The 24,362-nt window shown below is 44.1% G+C and overlaps 1 protein-coding gene across 1 annotated transcript in view; it reads left to right on the top strand.

Annotated features, from left to right (window-relative positions):
- Positions 1 to 24,362, top strand: part of SHC4 (SHC adaptor protein 4) — a gene marked incomplete at both ends in the record, with an annotated part of 92,996 nt that overhangs the window by 59,630 nt on the left and 9,004 nt on the right. The window contains 5 exons of the mRNA XM_080931003.1: positions 654 to 705; positions 9,740 to 9,860; positions 11,846 to 12,011; positions 12,568 to 12,628; positions 19,888 to 20,064. Coding sequence (XP_080787129.1) covers positions 654 to 705; positions 9,740 to 9,860; positions 11,846 to 12,011; positions 12,568 to 12,628; positions 19,888 to 20,064 — 577 coding nt within the window. The remainder of the gene's footprint in view (positions 1 to 653; positions 706 to 9,739; positions 9,861 to 11,845; positions 12,012 to 12,567; positions 12,629 to 19,887; positions 20,065 to 24,362) is intronic.

The following is a 24,362-nucleotide window of genomic DNA, read 5'->3' as shown; positions in this document are numbered from 1 at the left end:
TTCTCAGTTTTGAAATGATTTGCCTCTGCATGCAGATGAAATAATTTATGTTTTCGCTGTTTGGTTCTCTAAGCTATCACGCAGCACATACATGCAACCAGAGACCATCAGGTCTCTGAGAAGCTCATTTTCTGACGCACATGAATCTGTCTGGGCACAGGCCAATGGCGATGCCACGGCTCAGCTCCCGCTAACTTTGTGGGAGGAGTTCTGCACACATTTCAACCTAGTTCAATGGGCAGCTCCTGGAGAGTTTTAAAGAATTCCTCAGCTGTGTTCTCTTTTATTCTTAATGATATAGTCAGGCTCTGATTTTTCAATCTTCATACTTTCCCCCTGAGGGTCGGGAAAATACAGATTTGAGCAATTGTTCTCAACCTTTGGGTTGCGACCCCTCCACGAGTCATTTCAGACCACCTCAAATGTTTACATTATGACTCATAACAGTAGCAAAATTAGTTGTGAAGTCACGATGAAAATAATTTTATGGTTGGGGAGCACCATAACATAAGGAAATATATTAAAGGGCCAAGACCCCCTGCCATTGAGAAACAGATATGTCTAAGGCTTTGACTCAGTGGGGTCCTAAGGAAGTCTTATCTTATTCATTTTTAAATGTAATTGTTTCTCTCTCTCTCTCTCTTTTTTAATAGGACACCACAGACTATGTTGCCTATGTAGCTAAGGATCCAGTCAACCAACGAGGTATGGAAAAGTAACTTTTGGGTTTTTACAATACCTGTTAGAGACAAACCATAAAAATAAACGGTTATTTCTAATGTATACAGTAATGGGTGTCACACAGTAAGACCCTATCTATGAGCATTGCTTTCTGTTATCTTAGGAGTCACTGTCATTGCAGACTTGACCACTCTTGTTAAGTTGAACAGATGCTGATAAAGAAGAAGCTGTTAGGCCCCTCCTGTCCTGTTTCATCATCTTCCTAATGATGGGCATGGTACAATGGTGTGCCATCACTGTAGTGTGATATTGAAGCACTCTAAGAAAACTATGTAAATTTGAATTAGAAATAAATAATCCTATCAGCAGATAAGAGTGGGAAAAAAATCACCGGTAGTATTTAAATCTTGGCACTTGAAAGATTCACAAGCTAAAAAGCTTATGTATGTACGGATGCCAAAAAAAAAAAAAAAAGCTGTTTTGGTTATGGTAATGTGGTTCCTATATCCCTGGGTGATAAAGAAAGTGAACCCAAAAAACTCAATGAGGCATTGATGTTGTTGTACGTGTGGTGTGTGTTTCTAGGCACTTGCTGATGAAAAGCCTGGAATGTTACTTTGAGTTTGAGTACCCGGCTCTTGGATTATTTTTTCTGAAACAAGGTTGTCTTAAACTCACTAAGTAGCTGAGGATAACCTTGAACTTCTGATCCTCCTGCCTTCACCTCCTGAGTGGAGTCATAGCCATGTGTCACCATGTCTAGACCTCAGGGGGTTGTGTGTGCGAGGCAATCCCTGTCCATCTTTAGGTTTCAGCTCCAATGTCTCTTCTTCTGAAGGGCATCTCCTACACTAGTAATGTGTGCCCCATCATGACCTCGTATTTCTCTTCCTACCAACAAGCTACACTTTGTTGCTGTTTCGGTTTTTTTATTTGTTTGTTTGTTTTGTTTTGTTTTTGCACATACTTGTTCGAATTTCTCGAGTGGTCTTTCTATTAGGCTGAGATCTCCGTGAAGGCAGGGACCTACCTTTCTTACTGTTTCTCAGACCCTTCACAATGGCTCAGCCATGAGTGATGCATAGAGACTGTGTCCCGGATGACTGAGTGGGTGAGACTCCTGAGTGTCTCATCCTAGGGTAGAACCAGGTTGTTTAGGAAAGGCATCTGCAGGCTGTGCTTCAAGTCCAAGGCCTGAGGTTCCTTAGAAAGCTTGGCCTCTCTGGACAGATGTGGTTGCTACCGTTTCTCATCCTCAAACCCAAGTCATTCAGACTTAAGCTAGTTTTTAAGCTAGTTGCTCTCAAATAGAACCTGGAAGTTGGGGAACTTCTTCCACCCTGGTGATGGGATCTGCCCCCAAATATTTGATTAAATGAACATGGAGTGGTGTTTGGAAATGGAAGGAACAGAAGTAGAAATGTGTGTGGCTCATTAGGAAGATCAACTGTAGGTTACGTCTGGAGGAAGAAGGAAAACACTCTCCCAAGGCAGATAAGAAAGACCTAATAAGCAGGGTCTTGATCCCGAGGGTAGATGGGCAGAGGTGCTGTTTGCAAAGCAGAGTTCTAGAGAGATGGAGCTAGCAGGCTGTAGTAGACTTGAAGCTATGGAGGCAGTGTGGCTGTCAGAGTAAGAAGCATTGGTTGGCAGAGCATGGCCATAGTAAGTGGGTGCTTGGTAATTGCTTGCCAAGGGCACTGTCCGGAGAATGGAGAAAGGAAAGAGCAGGTGACAGACACTTTAAAATACTCACTGAAAGGCAGTCACTCCGAGCTGCCTAATGTCGAATGGATAATGGTGGGGGAGTGGCTAGGAGATGAGGGAACCACACACTGGGAAAAGCTGGTGCAAGGAGCCATCGGACTAACAGACTTCTGGATAGCATTTGGTCTTCTTACCATAAAACGTACAGGTGTGGAAAGAGGATCATCACAAATATGAGGCCAGTCTGAGCTATGTGCTGCGCCCCGAGACATAGTCTGGGTTATAGCCTGGGACCCCAAGAGCCTGTAAAAAAGGAAAAGCATCTGGAATCCAGGCGCAAATTTACATTGGCATCTGTCACTGTCTTAGTCTGTCTCCTGCTGCTATGATCAAATACCCTAGCAGAGCAGCTTAAGGGTTTATTCTCCATCCCTGCTTAAGGTGGCTGTCCAGGCAGGAAAGTCAAGATCACAGGCGCTTGGACAATCCAGTCATGTCACATCCACTATCAGGGAGCAGAGAAAGGTCAGAGCATGCTTGAGCCAGTTCCCTGTCTCTATATACACAGTCCTGGATCCCAGCCAGGAAACAGCACCATTCAGAGTGGCTGGGCCTCCCACCTCAGTTGATAAATTAAGATAATTCCTTATGGGCACGCCAGAAGCCATCTTCCAGGCGATTCTACGCCGTCCAGCTGAGAGCGGGCACAAACATCAGAGGAATCGAAGCTCTCACTGGATTTGTTCTCAGGAGGATGTGTATAGGCTGGGCAGGCAGTGGAAGGAGACAGGGCTTCGGAGAAGGAAAAAGAACAGAAGCTAACGAGCCAACAAAAGCCTATTAAGAGTGGGAAATGCCAGTTGGTCACCAGACACCAGTAAAGATTCTGCGCTCTGTAGAAAGCGTCATGATTTCCGCCGTTGCCCCGCAGTACGATGCTCCTTGCAGTTGTGCGTGTACAGTGACACCGAGGGCAGTCAGTCTGGAATTATGGAGTCCAGCTCAGATAAGTTCTCGTTAGTTCTAAACAGGTCGTTAACAGCCTACACTCTCTGGAGGATCGGGGCAGTGTGGACCAAATCTTCGGACTCATAGTATCTGATTCGCGTTTACACGTAAGGGTTGATGAAGGAATGGGAACTGCTTCTTCTTGGGGAGCCTGGAGAGATGCTATACGTTGTCCAGTATCTCAGTGACTGGCTCCCAGCTCCTACCTGCTGCCTAGCATCATCCAGCGGGAGTTGTGGTGAAGTTGCCACTAAGGAGGTGGAGATTCTTCTCAACAGGAAGAGGACAAATAGTGAAACGGAGAAATGAGGCAAAGGAAAGTAGCTGTGTGTATTGCACGCTCACCACACTGCAGACATTGTCAGGTGCACTTTGTGCACATTAGCTCGTGTCATCTTCACAACACTCCATAAAGTAGTTAATAATGGTATGCCATACATATATAAAGTATGTAATAGTGCATAAAGTTGTCTATATATGTATTATATAATATAAAGTCAGTAATACTAGTGTGTCATGTATGTGCATGTATTATATAAAGTAGGTAATATTGTATAAAATTATATATGCATATTAGGTAGGTAATACTGGCACGTGATGTGTATATATATGTATATGTATATATATATACATATATATATAGTAGGTAATACTATAAAGTTATGTGTGCATATTAGGTAGGCAATACTGGTATGTCATAGGTAACAAACACTGAACTCGGGACAAGCAGGGCGTTTTAAACCCAGACACAGAGGCACACACCTACAATCCCAGCGGTCAGGAGGCTAAGGCGGGGAGATAGCAATTTTGAAGCTATATAGAGAGACCTCATCTGTGGAAAAAAACAAAAGATGGTTTTTCCTGAGTCCCCTAGCCAGTAAAGGGTGGAACAGCTCCAAGTCCTGAGCACACGTTCCGTTCAAAAAGAACATCACAAGACACCACGGAGCATTCGAAGGGGATGCAGCTCCTCCAGCAACCCAGAACACAAGGGCTGTAGATGCCGCATTTCATTTTCAAATTCCTAATATTGGGAACCGACAGGTGTGGTTTAGAGAAGTCGCTAATTTAGAATGTAGCTAACGAGAGCACAGATCCAAACATTTCGTTGAGCTGTTGGAAGGTTTGACAAGTTGCCCAGTGTGGCCTTTAAAGCAGCAGTTTTATTTCTCAGGAAGTAATTAGTAATGTGTAAAAGATCAAACGATTAAAATCACCGTCATGTAATGTTTATATGCTGGAGGCAAACGTTAATCCAGTATTCATCTATTAAAAATTAAACCAACCCATAGCATGTGTAATGATGTAGTAACCAAGATTGTTTTAGGAGAATGAATAATGCCAGAGTCAAAGTGTCCTCTGTGCTATTAAATGCACAGACAGAATATGAGCAATCTGTGTACTGTGGCCCCCGGTGAGTTTTGAGGGGGATTTACACAGAAAAACAAACAAACAAACCCAAACTGGAAAGACCTATGTAAAAATGCTAATAGAGACTGTCTCTGAATAGTGAAATTTGGGGGGATTTTAATTTTCTTTTGGTTCTTTTTATCTTCTTCAATTCTAACAATGAATATACATTGTATATTTTTAAATGTTCTAAATCCATGAATAAGAAAGAGCAGAATCAGAGAGGTGACATAAAGTTGCCTAGTGAGTTATCCTGAGGGAAGTGCATTTTGTCCAAGTGTCAGAATTGGGGATTGAGATTCCCTTTTTTAGGTCCTTAGCCAGTAATAAAATTATCCTAAAATAGACTGTAAAGGAAATTTAAAGTCCATTTCACTAGAGTTTGAGGGGAAAAAAACCACAGAACAGACAGGCTATAAATCCTGACAGCTGCTTTGGAGAGGAGGCAGCAATTAGGGGAGCCAGCCAGGCCTTTGACTTAGGGTCAGCAATGGGAGTCTGGAAGCTACTATAGAAGCAGGATTATGGGGTCTTCATAAAAAAAAAAAAAAAAAAAAAAAAAAAAAAAAAAAAAAAAACAGCAAGGAAGGGGGCTGGAGAGATGGCTCAGTGGTTAAGAGCACTTACTGCTCTACCAGAGGTCCTGAGTTTAGATCCCAGCAACCACATGGTGGCTCACAGCCATCTGTAATGAGATCTGATGCCATCTTCTGGTGTGTCTGAAAACAGCTACAGTGTATTTAATAATCAATCAATCAGTCAGTCAATCAATCTTAAAACAAAAAACAGTGAGAAAGCCCAGAGTACCAGGGCAAATTGTGACCAAGCCAGGTCAGTCAGTCAGCAGGTTCTCCAGCACGGGAGCCAGGATTAAAAAGCAAAAAGACAATTAAACAACACTGTAGCATGACCCCAGCCAGTTATAAGGCTGAGGAGGGTTTTTTTTTTTTTTTTTTTTTTTTTTTTCCCAATCTGCTTTTATACCATTTTAATTACATGCAAGTAATGAGGTCAGTTCTAGGTTAAGGGAACAAACAAAACAATAAACATAAACAGTCAAGGAACACGCAAGGCAATGAGCAAAGTCCAGTGATCACTGTGTCTAAGGGCTTATCGATATCTGAGCCTACTTCCCCGTCCTAGCCCAAAGTCATACTCTTTCCTGAAGCCTACTTTGTTCTAGCCTAAAATCAGATTCCTGCCTGAGCTTACTTCCAGAAGGCTTGGTTCTAGAAATCCGCCAACAACTGCACAGATAGAGAGGCTTTTGGGGGCTACAAGTAGAGGGACTATCAGGGACAACAAGGGGTGGCCTCCTGACTAGGGGACTGATGGCCCGGTTGGATTCAGGAGTTCACAATGTTCTCATCACTGAGGCGTGTGGAAATGCCATCCATTCCTCAGACCAGGAGGAAGTGGCGTTCCCCTCAATAGCCTCAAAAAAGCCCAGTACCCCAGCCTTCTCACGTGGTACATGAGAGATGGGGCCCAAACTGTCCATGAGCTAGGCATCTGTCTTTAATGCCCTCCAAGCCTGCTACTGTGGGTCTGGAGCCTGATGCCAGCCAGGAACGGGTCTTAGAGGACGGGAGACAGGGAGATAGCTAGAGGCAGGGGAGGGAGATGGAGAGGAAGCAGAAGAGAGGAAGAGGGGGGAAAGGTGAGGAGTAAGATATCAGCAGAGGAGTCCAGAACAGAAGGGGCTAAGGCTTTCATCGAGGGGAGAAATCCAAGGACGTGTGGCGTGAGAAGGAGACCCGGTGAGAACGACCTTCTTAGGAGGAATGGCACTTTTTCCCCGGAGAGGACACCAGGATGGCAGCACACTGGAATAGATTGAAGGAAAGAAAACACCATTCAGCAGAAAGCCCACAGGCTAGGTGACCTCAAGAAAGGCAGGAGCCAGACGGCCCGTGAGGAGGAACACCCGCCTGGCAGGAAGTGGAGGTGGGCACAGGAGACCAGGCTTCCTGCTAACAATCCTCAATGTGCCGCCCTGCCCCCACCCTCCCCTCTTGTATACCTGCTTCAGTGTTTTCATCCAGCTCAACCTGACATTAAACCTTCCCATCTTAACTATGGCCCAGTGATCAACTCGTCAGTTTATGAAAGTCCTTCTTTGTAGAGGAGACAAGTTATAAATGCCAGTGATAAGTCCAGCTTTCTCCTGTAACTGTTATGAGGAACTCCATCCTGTCTTCGGCTCTCCGATGCTGCGGCAGGCTAAGGAGGTTTTCATACTGAATTTGAACTTAGTCGGAGAAGCGGCCCCGGTTTACCTGGAAAGCCATGGGGGCTGAATATTGAAGGAGAATCGTAAAAACAACACCCCCTGCCAATGAAAAGCAACCTAAACGAACCTGCTAGGTGATATCTGTATTTATGGCTATAAAGCACGTGGGCTGCCGTCTGTGAATCTACTGTTCTTGAGAGTTGATGCTTAGGACGCATTTACTCCATTTTCGCCCCACATCGCCATCTGGTGGATGATATGAGATACTGACCATTATTTCAAGATCTTATTCTAGACAAATGTTATCTTTGTGAAAAAAAAAAGAAAAAAAAAAAAAAAAAGAACGGTCTGAGAGTGGTACGCCTTTGATGTCAGCCCTCAGGAGACAGAAGTAGGTGTATCCCTGTCAGTTTAAAGCCAGCTTTGTCTACAGAGAGAGTTTCAGGCCACCCAGGGGTATATATGGTGAGATCATGGAGGGGGTGTGTCCCTGCGGGTGAGCTTGAGGTTTCAAAAGAAGCTCATCTCACACTCGGTGAGCTCTCTCTGCCCGTGATGCTTGTGGCTCAAGATGTAAGCTCTAAGCAAACCGTGTCATTGTCATGCCTGCTTGCTGCCACGGTCCTAGCCAAGATGGTCGTGGACTCACTCACCCTTTTAGAAACTTGAAGAAACAAAAGCCTTTAAAAGGCCTTCTACACGCTAAGAGTAAAATACTCATCCTTTCGTGTAATAGTTCCGCTAGAAACCCCAGTGAAGGGACATGCTGAGATTTCTGTGAGTCTTACTGATGCTCAGAGGTAGAACCGTGGGCTTGGGAAAGAAACCAGGTGCGTGCAGTGATTCCAGATGTGGACGGCAGAGCGCAGGCTGTCAAGGCTCTTTTGATGTCACTTGGGAACATGGGGACGTCTTATGTATTCGTCTTTTTCCCTTTGTCTGTTAGCGGCGGGCAGGGTAGCTCTGGCATTTTGAGTATGATTCACGGCCTGATCCTATATGGCTTCCCTTTGGTCATGTGATCAAACTAACAGAGTTCGAAGAGTAGCTCTGTCAAAATAGGGGCGGTTCCTAAGAGGAGGCTGGGCGGGGCACTGGCCTAGGGCAGCCTGCCACTCTGACCAAGAGAGACAGGCGCTTCTGTTTTTGTTTTTACTTTTTCTGTTTACTTTTTCCATTTTTCACTTTCTGTCCCATCTTTAAAAAGCCAGCAACAGGGTAACTGGGGCAAAGCAAGAAAATTAGTTTGGAGAATCTGCCTCCAGACAGACAGAACCAAAACCTCTAGGCCTTCAAGTCAGAAGTTGGGTGGGAAAAAGCTGAAGCAGCATTTTAGAGAGTGCTCGAGTGGCAAGGGGTGGTGGTCGGGTTTAGAGCTTCCTGTATGCCCAGCCTGCTTGTTCTGCTCCTCAGAGGGTTAAAGCTAGTATGAAGTAAAAAAATGCCAGATTTCTCTAAAGTAAACAACGTGTCCTGGTCTCCTCGTAAGTGATGGCCTAGCCACAGTTACTTCTCTAGTACTGTGACAAAGCACCAGGGCCAAGGCGGCTTGTAACAGGAGGATTTAGTTCCAGACCGTGAGTCCGGATCATCACCCCAGGGAGCTCAGCCAGCAGGTCAGCCCTGTGACTGAGCAGAAGGCCAAAGGCTCACATTTTGATCACAAGCACAAGGCAGAGAAACCTCAAAACCTACCCCCCAGTGACACACCTCCTCTAACAAGGCCCCACCTCCTAATCCTTCCCCAAAAGTTCCACCAACATGGGACCTCAGTCAAGTTTCTGAGCCTGTGGGGGGAGGGGTGGGCACGTCCAGGATCACACAGAGAGTGGTTGGATCTTTTCCACACAGTTCTTCTAGTCTCTCACCCTCTTACCTTCCTCAGAGGAAATCAGTGTTGTCTGTTTACTTATGTACGCTGGAATCCCCTTCCTCTCTCTGTCTTCCTGATGTATGTCTCTTTCCAACGCAAAGGGAGAAACGTTACAGCAATTTTTGGTGCTAGTTTGCAGTTATTCTCACTTCGATTTGTTTTTTTCATTGAGCCACGTATGTATGAGATTAGAAATGAGCAAACAAGAAAAGCCCAAGCAAATGACTCTCACTCCATCTGAAGAACATGTCTTCCAGGCCCAGAGTGGTGGCTCAGTGGGTAAGGGTACTTGCTACCAAGCCTAAGTTTGATCCCAGGGACTCACATGGTGGAAGAATGAATTAATTCTAGCAAGTTGTCCTCTGACCTACATTTGAGTGCACACACACACACACACACACACACACACACACACACACAAATAATTGCAAAAAAAATTTTAAGACAATCTAAAGTGTGAGCTCTAAATATCTGCTTTGATACCAATTTTTTGAAACAGTGTTTCTTTGTGTAACCTGGCTGTCTTAGAACTCACTCTGTAGACCAGGCTGACCTGGAACTGACAGAGATCCACCTGCCTCTGCCTCCTGAATGCTGGTATTAAAGGTGTACACCACCATGCCCAGCTCAAACTTTCTAAGTCTTTAGATATGTGGATTTGGAATATTTTCTCCTTGATTCATATGGAATACAAAATCTGATTATGCCACTTTAGAGATGGAATAAGTTTGATTTTTTTTTAAACATAGCTATGTTCATGTTCCGGAACTATTTTGCTTTTTTATAATGTTCTCCTGATACTGTATTTTTAATGTATCTTCTTACAGCGTGCCACATACTGGAGTGTCGCAGTGGAATGGCCCAAGATGTCATAAGCACCATCGGGCAGGCCTTTGAACTCCGGTTCAAACAGTACCTGAAAAATCCTTCCTTGAACACTTGGGAAAGGTCAGCCACGAGCCTCTGTCTTTCTGAACACGTAAAGCATCTCCGTGATGGCAGGATGTGTAGCGAATGCCTTGCTCCTAGCACTTGGGAGGCAGAGGCAGGTGATCTCTGTGAGTCCAAGGCCAGCCTGGTTTAAACCGCAAGTACCAGGTCAGTTAAGGCCACTTGATGAAACCGTGTCTAAAAACAAAACACTGAAAAACATTGTTTTTGAAGTTCACTAATGAGATAAATATTTTTTTTTCTGAAAAGTTACAGTTTCAGTAATAAAACCAAAAATTAGAGTGACTTTTCTTCCGCTCAATGTTTGTCCAGATCTCCTGACACTAAATGTGGGAAGAAATCCACCCCATTTCTACAGTGTTACCCAGAACTCTGCATTGCATAGAGTTATAAAATAATAAACGTTAACACCTTTCTCAGATTTTCTTTATCTCTGGATTTCATGCATATTAGTAAAAGCTGAACCAAAATGGAGGAGTAAGACAGTCAGAACCAGCAGCTTCTGCAGGAATCTGTTAGCTGCTGGCAGGCCTTGTGAGCACCTGCAGACTTTGAGGTGGGGCAGCTGTGGCCCAAAAAGCTGGTGTTCCTTCTGTCTGAGGCCACGGAAGCGGATGCCTTCAGGACACTAACTGCCAGCTGCTCCAGAGACTAAATCCTTTGTATTTTTAAATGTTCTTTTCCCCAAATTATCATCTTGTATACCAGCAGGCACTGGGTTTTGGGATCCCTCTTTATGAGGTAGGTCATCCAGGCCAACAAAGAAAAGGGTACCAGAAGCCTTGGTAGCAACTTTTAGTCAGGATCATGCATAGTCATGTGGGTTGATAAAGTTAGCTCATTTTAAAAGACTTAATCTGGTTTGAGAAAGATGGCTCAGTGGGCAAAAGCGCTCGGCACTCAAGCCTGATGACCCGAGGCCTGATCCCTAGTAAAAACTTGGTGTGGTGACCTTCATCTGCCATCCCAGAACTCCTCCTGTGGTCAGATGGGAGGAGGGGCGGGAGCTCGCCTCGTCTCCATAGTGAAGCAGCAGAAATAAGAGCTGTGTCCTCAAAAAGAGGGCAAGAACTGACTCCCCAAAGTTGTCTGCTGACCTCCAGATGTGTCTCATAGCACAAGTGTGCATGCACACACACATATGCATACATACACACACATGCACATACACACATGTACACACACATACACAGACACATTCACATGCACACACATGCACACACACACACACACACACACACACACACACGTGCATACCTTCTCTCAATCACACTGCCCCCTGCCCTCCATGTGCATACAAAACCCTGAAGAGAGTTTGACTTGTTCTTTTTTTATAGGAACTTTTGTTAATTCTGATTTGGAAGAGAAGCTGATTTGTTGCTCTTTTACCCTGTTTCAAATTTTAAAACAATTGCCTGTTTACAGAATTCTCCCATTTGCCACATGTGACTCTAATAGTTCTTTATGAATACCATACTTGTCTAGATTTGTGCAGAAAAGATAGCTGACTACAGCTCTCTTTTTATAAGTAGGTTTTTTTTTTTTCATCTTAGCTTAGTAAACTGGCCTCTCTACCCAAAGAACAATTTCTAAATTTTCTTTGACCAAAACTTTTCCGAAAGGAAGCAATTAAAGTGAGGCAGAGGTATTGAAGAAGGCTTTGCACCTTTACAGTGCTGAGGTAAAAGGGTCTTTCATTCAGGTGAACCACCGTTTACCTGCCATTATTACTACCACTAACTGGAGAGAGGTACAAAGCCACACCCTTGACAGTCTTCCCTGGCTTTGTCCATCGGTGTTATCCAGATTTTTAAACACTTCAGTGAGGCAGTCCAGATGTTTGACATGGCTTAGGCACAGCAGTAAACTCGAAACACAGCTGCAGTTTTTCGAGATGATTTGCTTGGCTCTGATTTCTTCATCTCCCCTACAGCCTTTGAGTTCCCACGAAGCCTCTTGGGGCTTCTTTCTTCTTCTTACAGGGAGGAGGTTGTTGATGGTACCTCTGAAGACAGAGACCATGACTATTACAACTCCATCCCAGGGAAGCAGCCACCTGCAGGCGGCATTTCAGACGTGCGGATCCAGGCTCAAGCTGCAGACCAAATGGCTTACTGCCCTATCCAGTGTGAAAAGTTGTGCTATTTGGTAAGTACTGTTTTATTGGGACTGGTACCAGAGGTGTGATTCTGTTCTTACCACTTAGAGCCCTCGATGATTGGAGGATTTTCAAATGTGCGAGGACCATCTTCAAAAGTGGGGTAAATCACAATCTACACAGGATCATTTTATTCCCAGTACCCTATCCACAGCTTCTGAGATGACATCATATCTGTCTTCACTGGGAAAACTAAAACTACCCAATGCACCACTGTCATATTTACCCTCCTACCTTCCCCAGTCTTCCTGGGCTCTCACTTCTTCCTGAGTTACTGTGTGAGTACAGCAATGTGACTTCTGTAGCAGAGGAAGGGACTCTCAAAACACAGGATGTGGGTGGATCTTTCGACACGCCCATCCTTCAGGTCCACATTTGCAACTAACTCCAAAAGGGTGGCTATTTCCCACACAGGTTCGGTTTCCAACCTGTCAGACATCTCCTGTGTCAGAAAGTGAAGTCGCCTGCTCTGTTGTCCTGAAAGCTATCATTTTCTTTATAAATGTGTCCTCTTGATAAATATCCTGCAATTCTTTGTTTGTACAGCCTGGGAACTCCACGTGCAGCGGTGTGTATAAGAACTGTATGGGACGGAGCAGGCCAGTAGGTAGGTACAATGCCTCCCCAGCTGCCACCCCAACACCTTCTAAGCCATATGACTGTGTAGTCATATTCTCTTAAAGTCCTCCTGCTCTTAAAGGGCAGACATGGAACAAAACATACAGCCATTGTGCAGGAACTGCTCCAACAGGGAGCTGTGGGCCACCGAGCCAGATCTTCTGGGATTGGCTGTTTCTCTAGGACACAATCTCGAGCCACTCTCTCCCAGTAAGCCATGAACTTTGCTCTCATTCTCCACAGCCTGGTAAAATCATGACTCAACAATCAATTTATCAAACAGACTTATATGTTAAATTCTCAATCCACAATGCATCCACACAATAAGCTTACAGCCACTTGACAAAGATACTAACCGCCCACCTAGATAAGACAAATTGACCTATAGAAACCCTTGAAATTATTCATATCATCAATTAAGATCACCTGGGGCTAAATACTCTTTCACCAGCTCCATGTTGATTCTACTCCCTTCACTGTCTCTCCCGCTTTACCAAAACTTTGTCTTCACCCTACTCTCTACCATCCAATCATGTATTTCTTTGACCTAACTAGTGCCAGCCCTTGCCTGCATATAGACATCAACCTACACATCACCCTTTCTGTTTAATTTTTTTAAAAAGCTTTTCTCTCAAATGTAAACTGTGCACAACTATTACCATTTGAAAATCATCTAAATGACTATGTTTTCTCAAAGTTAATTAACTTGGTAGGCTGTGAGGCTAACTTAGTCTTCAACCCCATCAGAAATCTGAGAATGACCAAATATCTATAAACATAGGAAACCTAACATGGCTTCCAGAACTGAGACAAGCTGTAGAGACAAATCTCCACTAGCACAGTCCCCTGTTAGCAACACATAAGAGCGAGTCTTCAGCCTTCTGGCCCAGGATCAACTGACAGACTCTTGAAATGCAGAAATCTTGAAGGGCTGATAATTCTGGCTCAGCAAATATTATCAGTTGACTAGTCTGCATAATGTGTTTCTTTTTAGACAGTATTAGTCTGTAGGTGAAATAGGCAATTTTGGCCCAGTGGCTGCCTAGCCACAAGTATTGGTGGTAGAGATGCTCAATTTCTTTGTTGAATCCACCAAAGAGGAAATGTTAGAAGCAGATACGTCTTTAAAAAAGATAAATAACATTAAATGTCATAATTTATGGATTTCTGATGTTTTTGAAAACTATATATCTATATAAGGTAATCTAGACTGTTGTCCATTAACTATTATCAGCTATTTCTGATGAGAAAATTTTAAAACACCTTAACAGTGAGTCAGGAGCCATGAATTTATTTGACCCCTAGTTCCTATGTTTAATCAACTCAGAAGTTTGCAATGGCATCAATAGAAGGACTGAATCCAAACCTTGTATTCTTAAATGTATTGTATAGGCACAGTGCATATACAAAAGTAACAATATTAATCTCAATTTCAAATCAATAAGAAATTATACCAATTAAAATCTTAAATTTGTATCAAATAAATTCTATACCAATGTAAAGGTTATAACTTCAACTTTGTATCAATTACAAAGATTTATACCAATGTAAGATATAACTTTAGCTTAGTTACCAAATGAGATTATAGCTGTACAAATCAATCTAGCTAATTCCCCCCCCCCTGTTAAATTATGACCATTTCTAAATTCCTCATAAAAAATAACCTTAGAATAACCACCTTCAGCCACCCCAAAGTCCAGGGAATCAGAGAGATGACTTTTCATTGGCTTCTTCAAGCTGCACATGGGTGTTGAGATATCTAGAAGGGAGGTAGGGAAGAGGAAGTAGGCCAGGCCTCAAGAAGGAAGGCCATACTGACAATTGCTGTAGTCTTTGATGTCTGTCCTGGACTGGATCCCAAGGATCGAGTTCGAATAGGTCTGACGGTGAAACTCACCAAAGCTGTACATTCCGTGACATATAAATCTCAAAATAAAGCTTTATCATCATTGAGACATCTATAGTTAGGATGACATTTTGTTCATTTTTTGTTTTATTCTCTTGATTCTACTCCTTTAGATGGTCTTCCTCTATCAAATCTAATCAAAATAACTCTGGAAGGCATCCAGAGCATAGTCACCCCTTTTAAAAACACAAAGACAGAACCTTTCTCTCAAAATGGCATGTCTTTTAGTCAGCAACCAGAAAAGCTTGTATCTTGATTCTCCCCAAGAGAAATAATATAACCACAAAACTCAACATCACACTCATTTTGAAAATCAAAACAATAGAAAACAAACTAATAAACTAAAACACGGTATGATCCTATTCTTAGGCCTCTAATAATCTGTAATGTCAGGAGATCAACTCAAAATTCCCATGAAGCCCACGTTAAGAGAATGTGAGCCTCCTGCTGTGGTAATTTTAAAATAACCACAAACCCTCACTAGCCGGCATTGACGAGCCATATGGCAATTAGCGGGGTAATTCATAAAACAAATTAAACACCTTCTATCAATTTCAGCATCAATAAGATGTAAGAACCTTGTCAAATCAGGACTTTAGCCCAAAATGTATCGATCTGTCAAGCTCTCTATCTGGAGGGTCAGACCTCCACTCACCAACCACTTCTATGATACACGTCTGTTATGCACTCTGCCTGGTGCTACAGACTTCTATTTTTAATAACTTTATTAGCTTGTAAATATCCACACTCTCTACTTGGAGTCAGTGACTAATATTCCCTATCTTAGTTCCAAACTGCAGGTGAAAAATCCCCATGTGATTTGGAATCTCTGTACACTCTTCTTCTAACTATAAAAACAAACTTAATTACAATTCCATTAATAATGTCATTAAGAAGCAGGCAACTTGTCTAGCTGGGATTTAAACCCAAAATTCCCGTGGGGCCCACATTAGACAGAATAAGGGTGATCCTGTAAGTCTTAAGCATTAAGTCTTTATACCATCTTTAAAATAAATAAACCAACTTTTAAAATACATTCTCTAAACAATTTTTGTTAAAGAATCAAGCAGCTTCTGATCTCTAACTCTCTGAGCTGCCAGTACTTATCACAGCCGTGGACCAACAGCCTGCAAGCCTGGCCACGTCTGTGTTTCTTTTGTTTAAGGTTCCAGAGCTTGAGACATCCTGTGACTCAATATGGAGCTGGCCTACTCTACTTAGAAAATAACATTCTCTTAGGCTAACAATCTTACATTTCTAGTGGATTCTTGCCTAACACGTTGGTTCGCCACCGGTTACGGTAAATATTAAAAAAAGCAGCACCCAGTTCCTGCGCAGTCCACTCTGTGCAGAACTGTGTAGTCTGCTCACCACAGGCGGTCTGTTCCGCTCGTCCTGGCTGCCTCTGCCCCGGGTGATCCACAACCATTCCAGCGTGCTGTTTTTACTCACTTTCCCTTGGCAGGTTGTTACCACACCTGGCACTCGAGCACGTGCACGCGCGCACACACACATACATACACAGACACATACACACACAATCCTACGGTGGGCTTTGTACATCCTGCCACTACACTTTCTTTTGAACTCAATTAAGTTGCCACATTAATGAACACACCAAAATACTCATAACAACCTGTATTTATGTGCAGAGAATATTTACATCCGCAGCCATGTTGGCTTCTAGCTCCTTCCCCTCCTATCTCCCCTGATTCTCCCCCTTCTTCTTCTCTCCCACTTTACAAAAACTGTCCCCGCCCCACTCTCTACTGTCCAATCAAGTATCGCCTTGACCTAACTAGTGCCAGCTCTCACCTGCATATAGACATCAACCTACAGTGTTCTAGTTTGGCTAGGAAATAGAGATAACTGACTGCATCAGTAACTCCTGTGATCCACCTTGCCGGGAGCTCTGTGCTCAGCCCTGTGTGTGCTCATGCCGTGGGGCAGACAAACACAAGGCCTCAAATGTCATGATAGAAATAGGTCTAATATGTTGCCATCTAGTGGCTTCATTCTTCCTAAAGGTAAGTCCTGCAGGGTTAGGTGGGGAAGGACTTGGGTAACCACTTTGAGGGACTCAGCAAATCCCATTTGTCATATCTATATTTGCCCACTATTTTATTTTTATATACCAGGGACATAGGAAGGTCCTTTGATTGGAGTTTATCCCTGATTTTCACCATTCTACATCTACATGCTGCATGAAAAGATCTGTGAGCAAGAACAGTGTTGTAACTTTCTAAAAGCACAGTTTCTTTTGATAAAAATTAAAATTCCACTGTGGCACTTGCCTCAAGTCTCAGCTCCCCTGAGGCAGAAAGCTTTAAATTCAAGGCCAGCCTGGGGTACAAAGTGAGTTTTGAGCCAGCCTGGGCTACATAGTGTAACTCTGCCTCAAAAAAAAATTCTTTTATGAAATTCTTTACAGCCAATTAATATCCTAACTTAATTACTTCTCAGTCTTTTGGCTGAGACCAAGTGTAAAACTTTAAACTAATTCTTAGTTAATATGACTGAAAATTAAATTAACACTAAGTGCAAACACCTCTGAACTCCTGCCCTCTTGGAACTGAGACTTGTTCTTGTCCGCCTAATTCCCTCTTCCTGGGAATTTCCAGCATTCAGGATGTACCTGGCATGAGCTTGTTCTGTTTGGATCGCTCTTCGATCTTAGCAGCACGTTCTCTGTGCTGAAGCTGACTTGTTCTGTCTCTCACACGGCCTGCATTTTCTCAACAGTCCCCTCGGTGAGATCTCTTGAGGCCTTGAACGGCATTTAGTATAAAAGCACTTGTACATCTTTGTTTCAGAGCAGGCTAATGTTGCATATGGGGGATGTCTCATTGGATTAGCTCACTGATTCTCACCTTATGACTTTGCTTCAGGAAGTATCATCCAGGCTGTGACTGCCTTGATCTGTTAGTCACTCTTTATTTGTGAAAGTTCAAAGCAGCTTCCCTAGCTCATAACTCCATTCGACTAAGCAAACAGTCATATGTCACAAACACGTCACAAAATGCACAAATGCAATGCCCTGACAACCCTTCCCTCTGTAGAGACTGGACTCCCCCTTGGGATTTCCAGTGCTAACACTGGGTGAGATGACAGCAACAGGTGACGAACAGGAGGACAGGGAACGAGGAGCAGGTACCAGAGTGGCGTCTTCCTATTGGTCCTCTCTCACCATCACACCAAAGCTGGTGTGCGTTTGTCCTGTTTGGACCCCATCTAAGGGGCTGCGTGACTGAAGGATGGAAGGAATGTTGTCTTACTGTAAGGCAGTCGAGAGCTACGGCTTTGGGTACAGCTTCATGATGATCCTGGAGTTTATAAATGTGCTCATTTAAACAGAGACGCCAAAAAAAAAAAAAAAAAAAAAAAAAAAAAAAATCACCCTGGCATCCCTAGGACACAGCCATGTGGGGGATGTGGAGCCTTTCGTGTCATCAGATCATGAAAGATTGTGCTAATACCCTTAATCCAATAACTGTCATGTGCCAGACATGTGACGCTTTGCAGCTGTGAGCAAGGCGGATGTCAGCCTTGCTCTTGTGGACTGTGCAGCCTGGATGTAGTGTGGACCATAAGCAAGTAAGAGGGATGAGAAGGTTAATTCCTCTCACAGAATGGCCTTCAGAGCAAAGGTACAACCCTCTGGGAAAGCAGAGAACCCTCTGGTCCTGAGGAAAGAGGGCTTTGAGTTGACACCTGAGGTTTACGTGGCGATCATACTGCAGAAGGCCAATTCGACCTCTGGCAGAGACTGGAAGTAGACCCAGGTAGACAGGGAAGGGCCCGAGGTTCTGCAGAGTATGGTTTTTAAATCTCTGAGAAATGTGATTGGGTTTTCAGTTTTTTTAATATCTTTTTTAAAGGACTTATTTATTTTACACTGTAAAATACACTGTACACTGTAGCTGTCTTCAGACGCACCAGAAGAGGGCATCAGATGCCATTATAGATGCTTGTGAGCCACCGTGTGGTTACTGGGATTTGAGCTCAGAACCTCTGGAAGAGCAGTCAGTGCTCCTAACCACTGAGCCATCTCCCCAGCCAGAGGGTTCTCAGTTTTAAAAGAGCATTTGGCTAGTGTGTAGCCTGAGATGGCTTAGGAGAGAACTGGCTGAGAGGAGAGGAGGAAACAGAGACGAAGGCAGAGACCACTCCACCAGACACGGTTAGACACCAGCAATCAGTGCCAAGCCTTGAGCTTGGCAAGAAGAGGAGAGTGGAGCTTGTATTAGCCAGGTTTCTGTAGAGTCGCGGAACTTAGGGAATGCCTCGATAGATTAAGGGAAAACATTGAAATGTTTTTCGGTCTGCAGTCCAACTAACCCAGCAATGGGTAGCTGTGACTGGGAAGCCCAACAACCTAGCAGTTGCTCGGTCTGAGGAGGCTAGCTGTTTCAGCTGGTCTTCTGTATAAGCTGGAGTCCTGAAGAAGTAGGTTCCAACAGATGTGCTGGCAAGTAAGTACAACCCGGCAGAGAGGAAGGAACGCTTCTCTTTCCATTGTCCTTATGTGGGCCTCCAGCAGAAGGTATGGCCCAGATTAAAGGCATGCACCACCATGCCTGGACCTACGCTGTTCTTGGAACTTGTTCTGTCCCAGGCAGGTCTTGGACTCAGAGTTCTGCTTGCCTCTGTCTCTTGGGATTAAAGGTGTGTATCACCTGGCCTGGGCCTAAGCTTTTCATGCTTATGATGCCTCAAGATCCAGATCAAAAATCATGTATCATCCCTTGTCAAGATCTGGGATCAAAAGTCTGAGTCTTCCAGCCTCAAGATCTGGATTACAGGTGTGCCCTCAATTTCTGAATCGTAGTTCATTCCAGATGTACTCAAATTGACAGCCAGGGATAGCACCACAGCACCGTATTCCTTTCGTGCATTCATTTACTTCTAAGTTAATTTGTTGCAGATTAAGTAACAAGTCTTTAAAAGAGGTTTAGTGATAGAGTTCACTTTCAGTTTGATAGATTTCCTTTCCTCCTGGACTACCCATCACCCTGAGCTGGCACTGTTTGCTCTACAGGTCCTTACTTTCACTGGCCATTTCCCCCAGGTCTTCCTGCATATCTCTCCTGTCTGTTCTTGTCAGAGGGCACGGCTGAATACTGTGGAGAGGGGAGGGAAGCCCGGGAGAGGGTGGTTTTTCCACAAAGTCCTAAGTGTCAGTGTTCAGTTCTTGTTTGGGGTGGACATGCATGACACACAGCTTCCCGTTGCTCTTCAACTCAGCCATGATTTACATGGCAATAATAATAATAATAAAATAATAATAGTAATGATGATGATGATGATGATGATGATGCCCTGCTCACTGCTAACCACTCCAGGTATTCCCCACGAGAGAGTGACAGCACAGACTGATGCTCCATTGCTGAGGAACTTGTGGCGAGTGGATCTCTTTGATGACCCCTGCTATGTCAATACACAGGCTCTCCAGAGCATGCGCAGCAATGCTGGACATCAAAGCTCAACTCTGCCACAAGGGAGCCCATGGTACCTTGAAAGTAAGTGCCTTCCCACCACCTGTATTCATTTCCTGGCTCTGTGGCAACAGGCCATGACCAGTCACCATATACGTTGTGTCTCAGAACAGCTCCCGGTTCTCCCAGTGGTGAGGGTTGAATGACCAAGTCAAGGTGTTGGCAGCACTGACTCCTCTCCGGGCCCTGAGCACTCTGCCTTGTGCCCCTGTCCTCGCTTCTGTGGCTCATTGGTGACTGCCAACGATGCTTGGCTTACTGGCACCCCAGTAGCTGTACCGGTCTCACACCCGCTACCTCCTGTGGCTGGGCAAGTCACTGCATTTTGAGTGGGATGAGGTGGTTTTGCAAGATCCTTACTTTGGTTATATCTGAGAGGCCCATTTACCAAATTAGATAGGTGATTAAGACTTCACTTTTGGGGGACCGCTGTGGACAGGCATCCTTTGTAATTTAAAAACTATTTCCTTGGCTTCATCTTTGGGGGGCTACAATAACTTTTTCCTTCCTTCCTTCCTTCTTTCCTTCCTTCCTTCCTTTTTTCCTTCCTTCTTTCTCTTTCTTTCTTTCTTTCTTTCTTTCCTTCCTTCCTTCTTTCTTTCTTTCCTTCCTTCCTTTCTCTCTTTTGTCTTTCTTTTTTTTTCTTTCTAACTTGTTTTGTTTGAGGGCATTACATTTAGTTGTTTATTTTTGTGTATTCATGCACATGAGTAAATACAAGAGCATTCAGGACAAACTGCAGAAGTGGGCTCTCTCTATCCACCCTGTGTGGTCTGGCTGACACACTTGTATGGGAAGCTTGCAGGCAAGTAAGTGCCTTTACCTGTTGGTTTCTTGACCTGTTAACTGTTGTTAGTTGGTAATGAATCAGATCTGTGTGGACATGTTATGCATTTTAGTGACTTTGCACATGGTTATTGATAATTGTTCCAACACTGAATTTACTTCAATTGCTTCTGAGTCTCTGATGTGTGTTTTTGATTAAGGAAGAGCTCTCAAAGCCAGCCGATAAACTTGAACTTGTTTCTTTGCAAGAGGAACAATGTCCATAATGTCTGCTCTGTTTGGTAGTGTTGCTCACAGGAACCACTCAGCCCCCCTGATACAGCCCTGAAATGAGGTGCTCTGTTCTCCAACTATACACTTCAACTGTGGGCCGAAAACAAGGGAGTGAGCAGCCGTGTTTTGGTTTGGGGTAGTGCGTGGGGTTGGTGAATGTATAAGTAGGAACAGATCGGTATGTCTAAATAAGCCCAAAGTCTGAAACCATTTGAAAAACAATGTTTTTCACAAGATACCGTGCTCAGAGGTTGGTGTGGCACCAGCCTTGACTTGCTCCAAAGCTGGAGAAGATGTCCCTGGGGAGGCCTGGTCTCTGCCCAGGAGGCTTCTGCAGATCTACCAAAATGAGATTTTCAGTTAGGGCAGCTGTGTGAGCTGAGATGTTTCAAAGGAGATTTTGTTGAGTCTGGCCTTCAACAGAACCTTAACTGTCTAGATGGAGTGATCTGGAGGCACACACCAAGGTGGAGGTCGGCATATCAGGTCTCTGTGGGGACCGCCATCTAGATGCACAGGAAGAGGGTGTGCCTGGGCAGAGCGGGTAGTGGAACACACCTCAGGCCTGTGAGAGCTTTGGCCACCTCCTCAGAGAGCCTGTGTGTTCTGCCGGCATTGTCCTACACAGACAAAGAATCTGTCTGTACGTAGGCCACCAATGGTAAGCCATCACGGGGTGGAGTCGTGAAGGGGGAGGCAGTTGGTTCTTCCTTGAAGAAAGTGCATCTCTGTCCAGCACAGAGGATGTTGTGAGATGTGAGACGGTGCCAGGATATTCATTCCCCACTGTTAAAGTAAGTTCCTGAGCTGGTCCAGTGGGAAATGTCCTGTGTGGGTAAGGCAACATTTGGTGTAGAGATAGATGTCTTCCAAGGTAACTAAGAAGACTTAGCCTTCTGTTTATAAACAAAGAAACAATAGGCAGTTGTAACATTAATTCATAGCAAAGTGAATCCCTGCTCAGAGTTCAGACAAGGCTGCCTTGTCCTGACCCCAATGCTTCTGTCTTCCCCCTCTCCTTTCTTCCTGTGCTGACGTCAGCACTTTCCCAACCTTTATTTCCTATGAGGCTTTCTGCCGCCCCCTTGAGGTTGACATCTAATTGTCGTTCCTCTATCCAAAAGCCAAATCCCAGTCCAAATGCATTTATTTTAATTTTTATTTCATGTGCATTGGTGTTTTACATGCATGGATGTCTGTGTGAAGGTGTTGGGACCTCTGGAACTGGAGTTACAAAGAGTTGTGAACTGCTGTGTGGGTGCTGGGAATTGAACCTGGGTCCTCTGGAAGATTAGACAGTGCTCTTAACCTCTGAGCCATCTCTCCAGCCTCACCCCTCCCAACCACCCACACACATACAATGCATTTTTAAAATGTTGGTTTAAAAGAACTTTATGAGACAAAGCCATGGTCATTTTTTTCCTACTTAATTTTTTTATTTGTTTTTTTCTTTTAGTTTTTATTTTTTTCCCTACTTAATTTTTAAAAAATATATGTGAAACTCCTTAAATCTTCAGCCTCTCCTTTGTAATTGTTCCTCCTGTTTCCCTCCACCTTGACGATCCTTTTAACCTCTTTTATCCAGACTCTGCATCTTTTATCCAGATAACCTTACTGATCCATCCACTCAGGAAAAGGATGAATCAGCAGACAAGCCCAGAGTTGTGACCAGCAGGGATACTTGGTCCTTCCCACCACACTGCAAACATGAGGAGTTCTGAGGAAGCGTGATGTGTTCCCTAGCTCTGCTTCCCCAGTGAATCTCACTTGATTCTGTGTGGCTCAGCTTTCCACACACTGCTGGTCGAGTGCTGTCTTTCTCCCCTAACACCACGCTGATACACTAAGCTCATGTACACGCATCTATTTCTGGGCTCCTCATTACACTTCCTCTATTGGGCCAGTCCTTTGTTCTCTGCAACCCTACTTATGACCAAACACTAACTTTGTAACTTTCTCAACAGGCCCATGATCTTTCATTATATTATAAATAATTTTTCTCTTGGTATCATCATCATCATCATCATCATCACCATCATCATCCATGATGTCACTATATAGACCAGGCTGGCCTTAAACTCAAAGACTCATTTGCCTCTGCCTCCTGAGTACTGGGACTGAATGAAGGCTTGTGCAGCCGCCATGCCTGACTTAAGGGTACAAGGGTACTATTTTTACCTCTCATCTACACTTGACACACACACACACACACACACACACACACACACACACGGTCAGAATTTCCTAACACATTTTCAGGCATATGGAGGTGTATTTGTATTTTCAGTAATACAATTCCTACTGTTTAATCTTCTGTCCGTTCTCAGTATTTACAGGTTTCACAACTGAGGCGTAGCTTGCTCGGCAGGACTTGGTTGAGCCCCTCCCATCAGTACCCACAGTGCATTAGTTGTGAGTCAGAGACATTCGTGGAGCCACAAAGGCTATTAGTTTTCTCATGGCTGACAGCAGCAGGGAAGTTCTCCCTCCTGCCGACTTTCATGCTTTGGGCAGCCATTTGACTCAAGTTTCTTGGCACTTACCTATGGAGACCACAGGAATCTGAGACCTCACTGGGCTACATAGAGGCTTTGGGGGATAGCCTGGTCTACATAGTCAAGTTGTCTCACAGAGTGAAGAGCAACTGACCGACCTTATGTCCTTTTGTGGTGCATTTAGTGCCCCTAGATTATTCACATTTTGTGCTATTTTATAGTGCTTTCACTACTTTTGTATAGTGCTTTTGTATAGTGCTTTCACTATTAAACTAGCCTGAGCCTTGGGAGGAAAGTGCTTTGTAGTGTTTTTAGTGCAAGAAAACTGAGAAGGTTCCTCATGAGAAAGTACAGGTTTATAAAACCATCAATCAAGTATGAGCTATAGTGCTGTTGGTTGTGATTTCACTGTTAACAAAATATGCCACACCCCATATCTTTAGTCCAAAACTCACACAAAATAATGCTGCTTGTTAACTGGAGAGACGGTTGCAGCCTTGTGGGGCTTGGGTCGGAAGTCCCACACAGATCTCTGGTCAGAGATGGGAGTGGCTTCTGCGGCCTCCACTGCTGGGTCCGGCTTGCCCCCGTTTCTGCCAGGTTGAACCGAGCCAGTGAGAGGCTCTTGCGCGGGGTGCAAGAAGCTTTGGGAGAGGAAATCTCTTCTCAGACGGCGGTGTTAACAGCTCTTAAAACAAAGGCTCTCGGATAGTGGAATGATTCTTGCACACATTTAATCCTGAGCAAACCCCCATATAGACAGTTTTG

Source organism: Micromys minutus, assembly GCF_963924665.1.
Source record: "Micromys minutus genome assembly, chromosome: 17".
Lineage (NCBI taxonomy): Eukaryota > Metazoa > Chordata > Mammalia > Rodentia > Muridae > Micromys > Micromys minutus.
The sequence above is the reverse complement of the archived record's forward strand: the minus strand, read 5'-3'. Positions and strand labels throughout refer to the sequence as shown.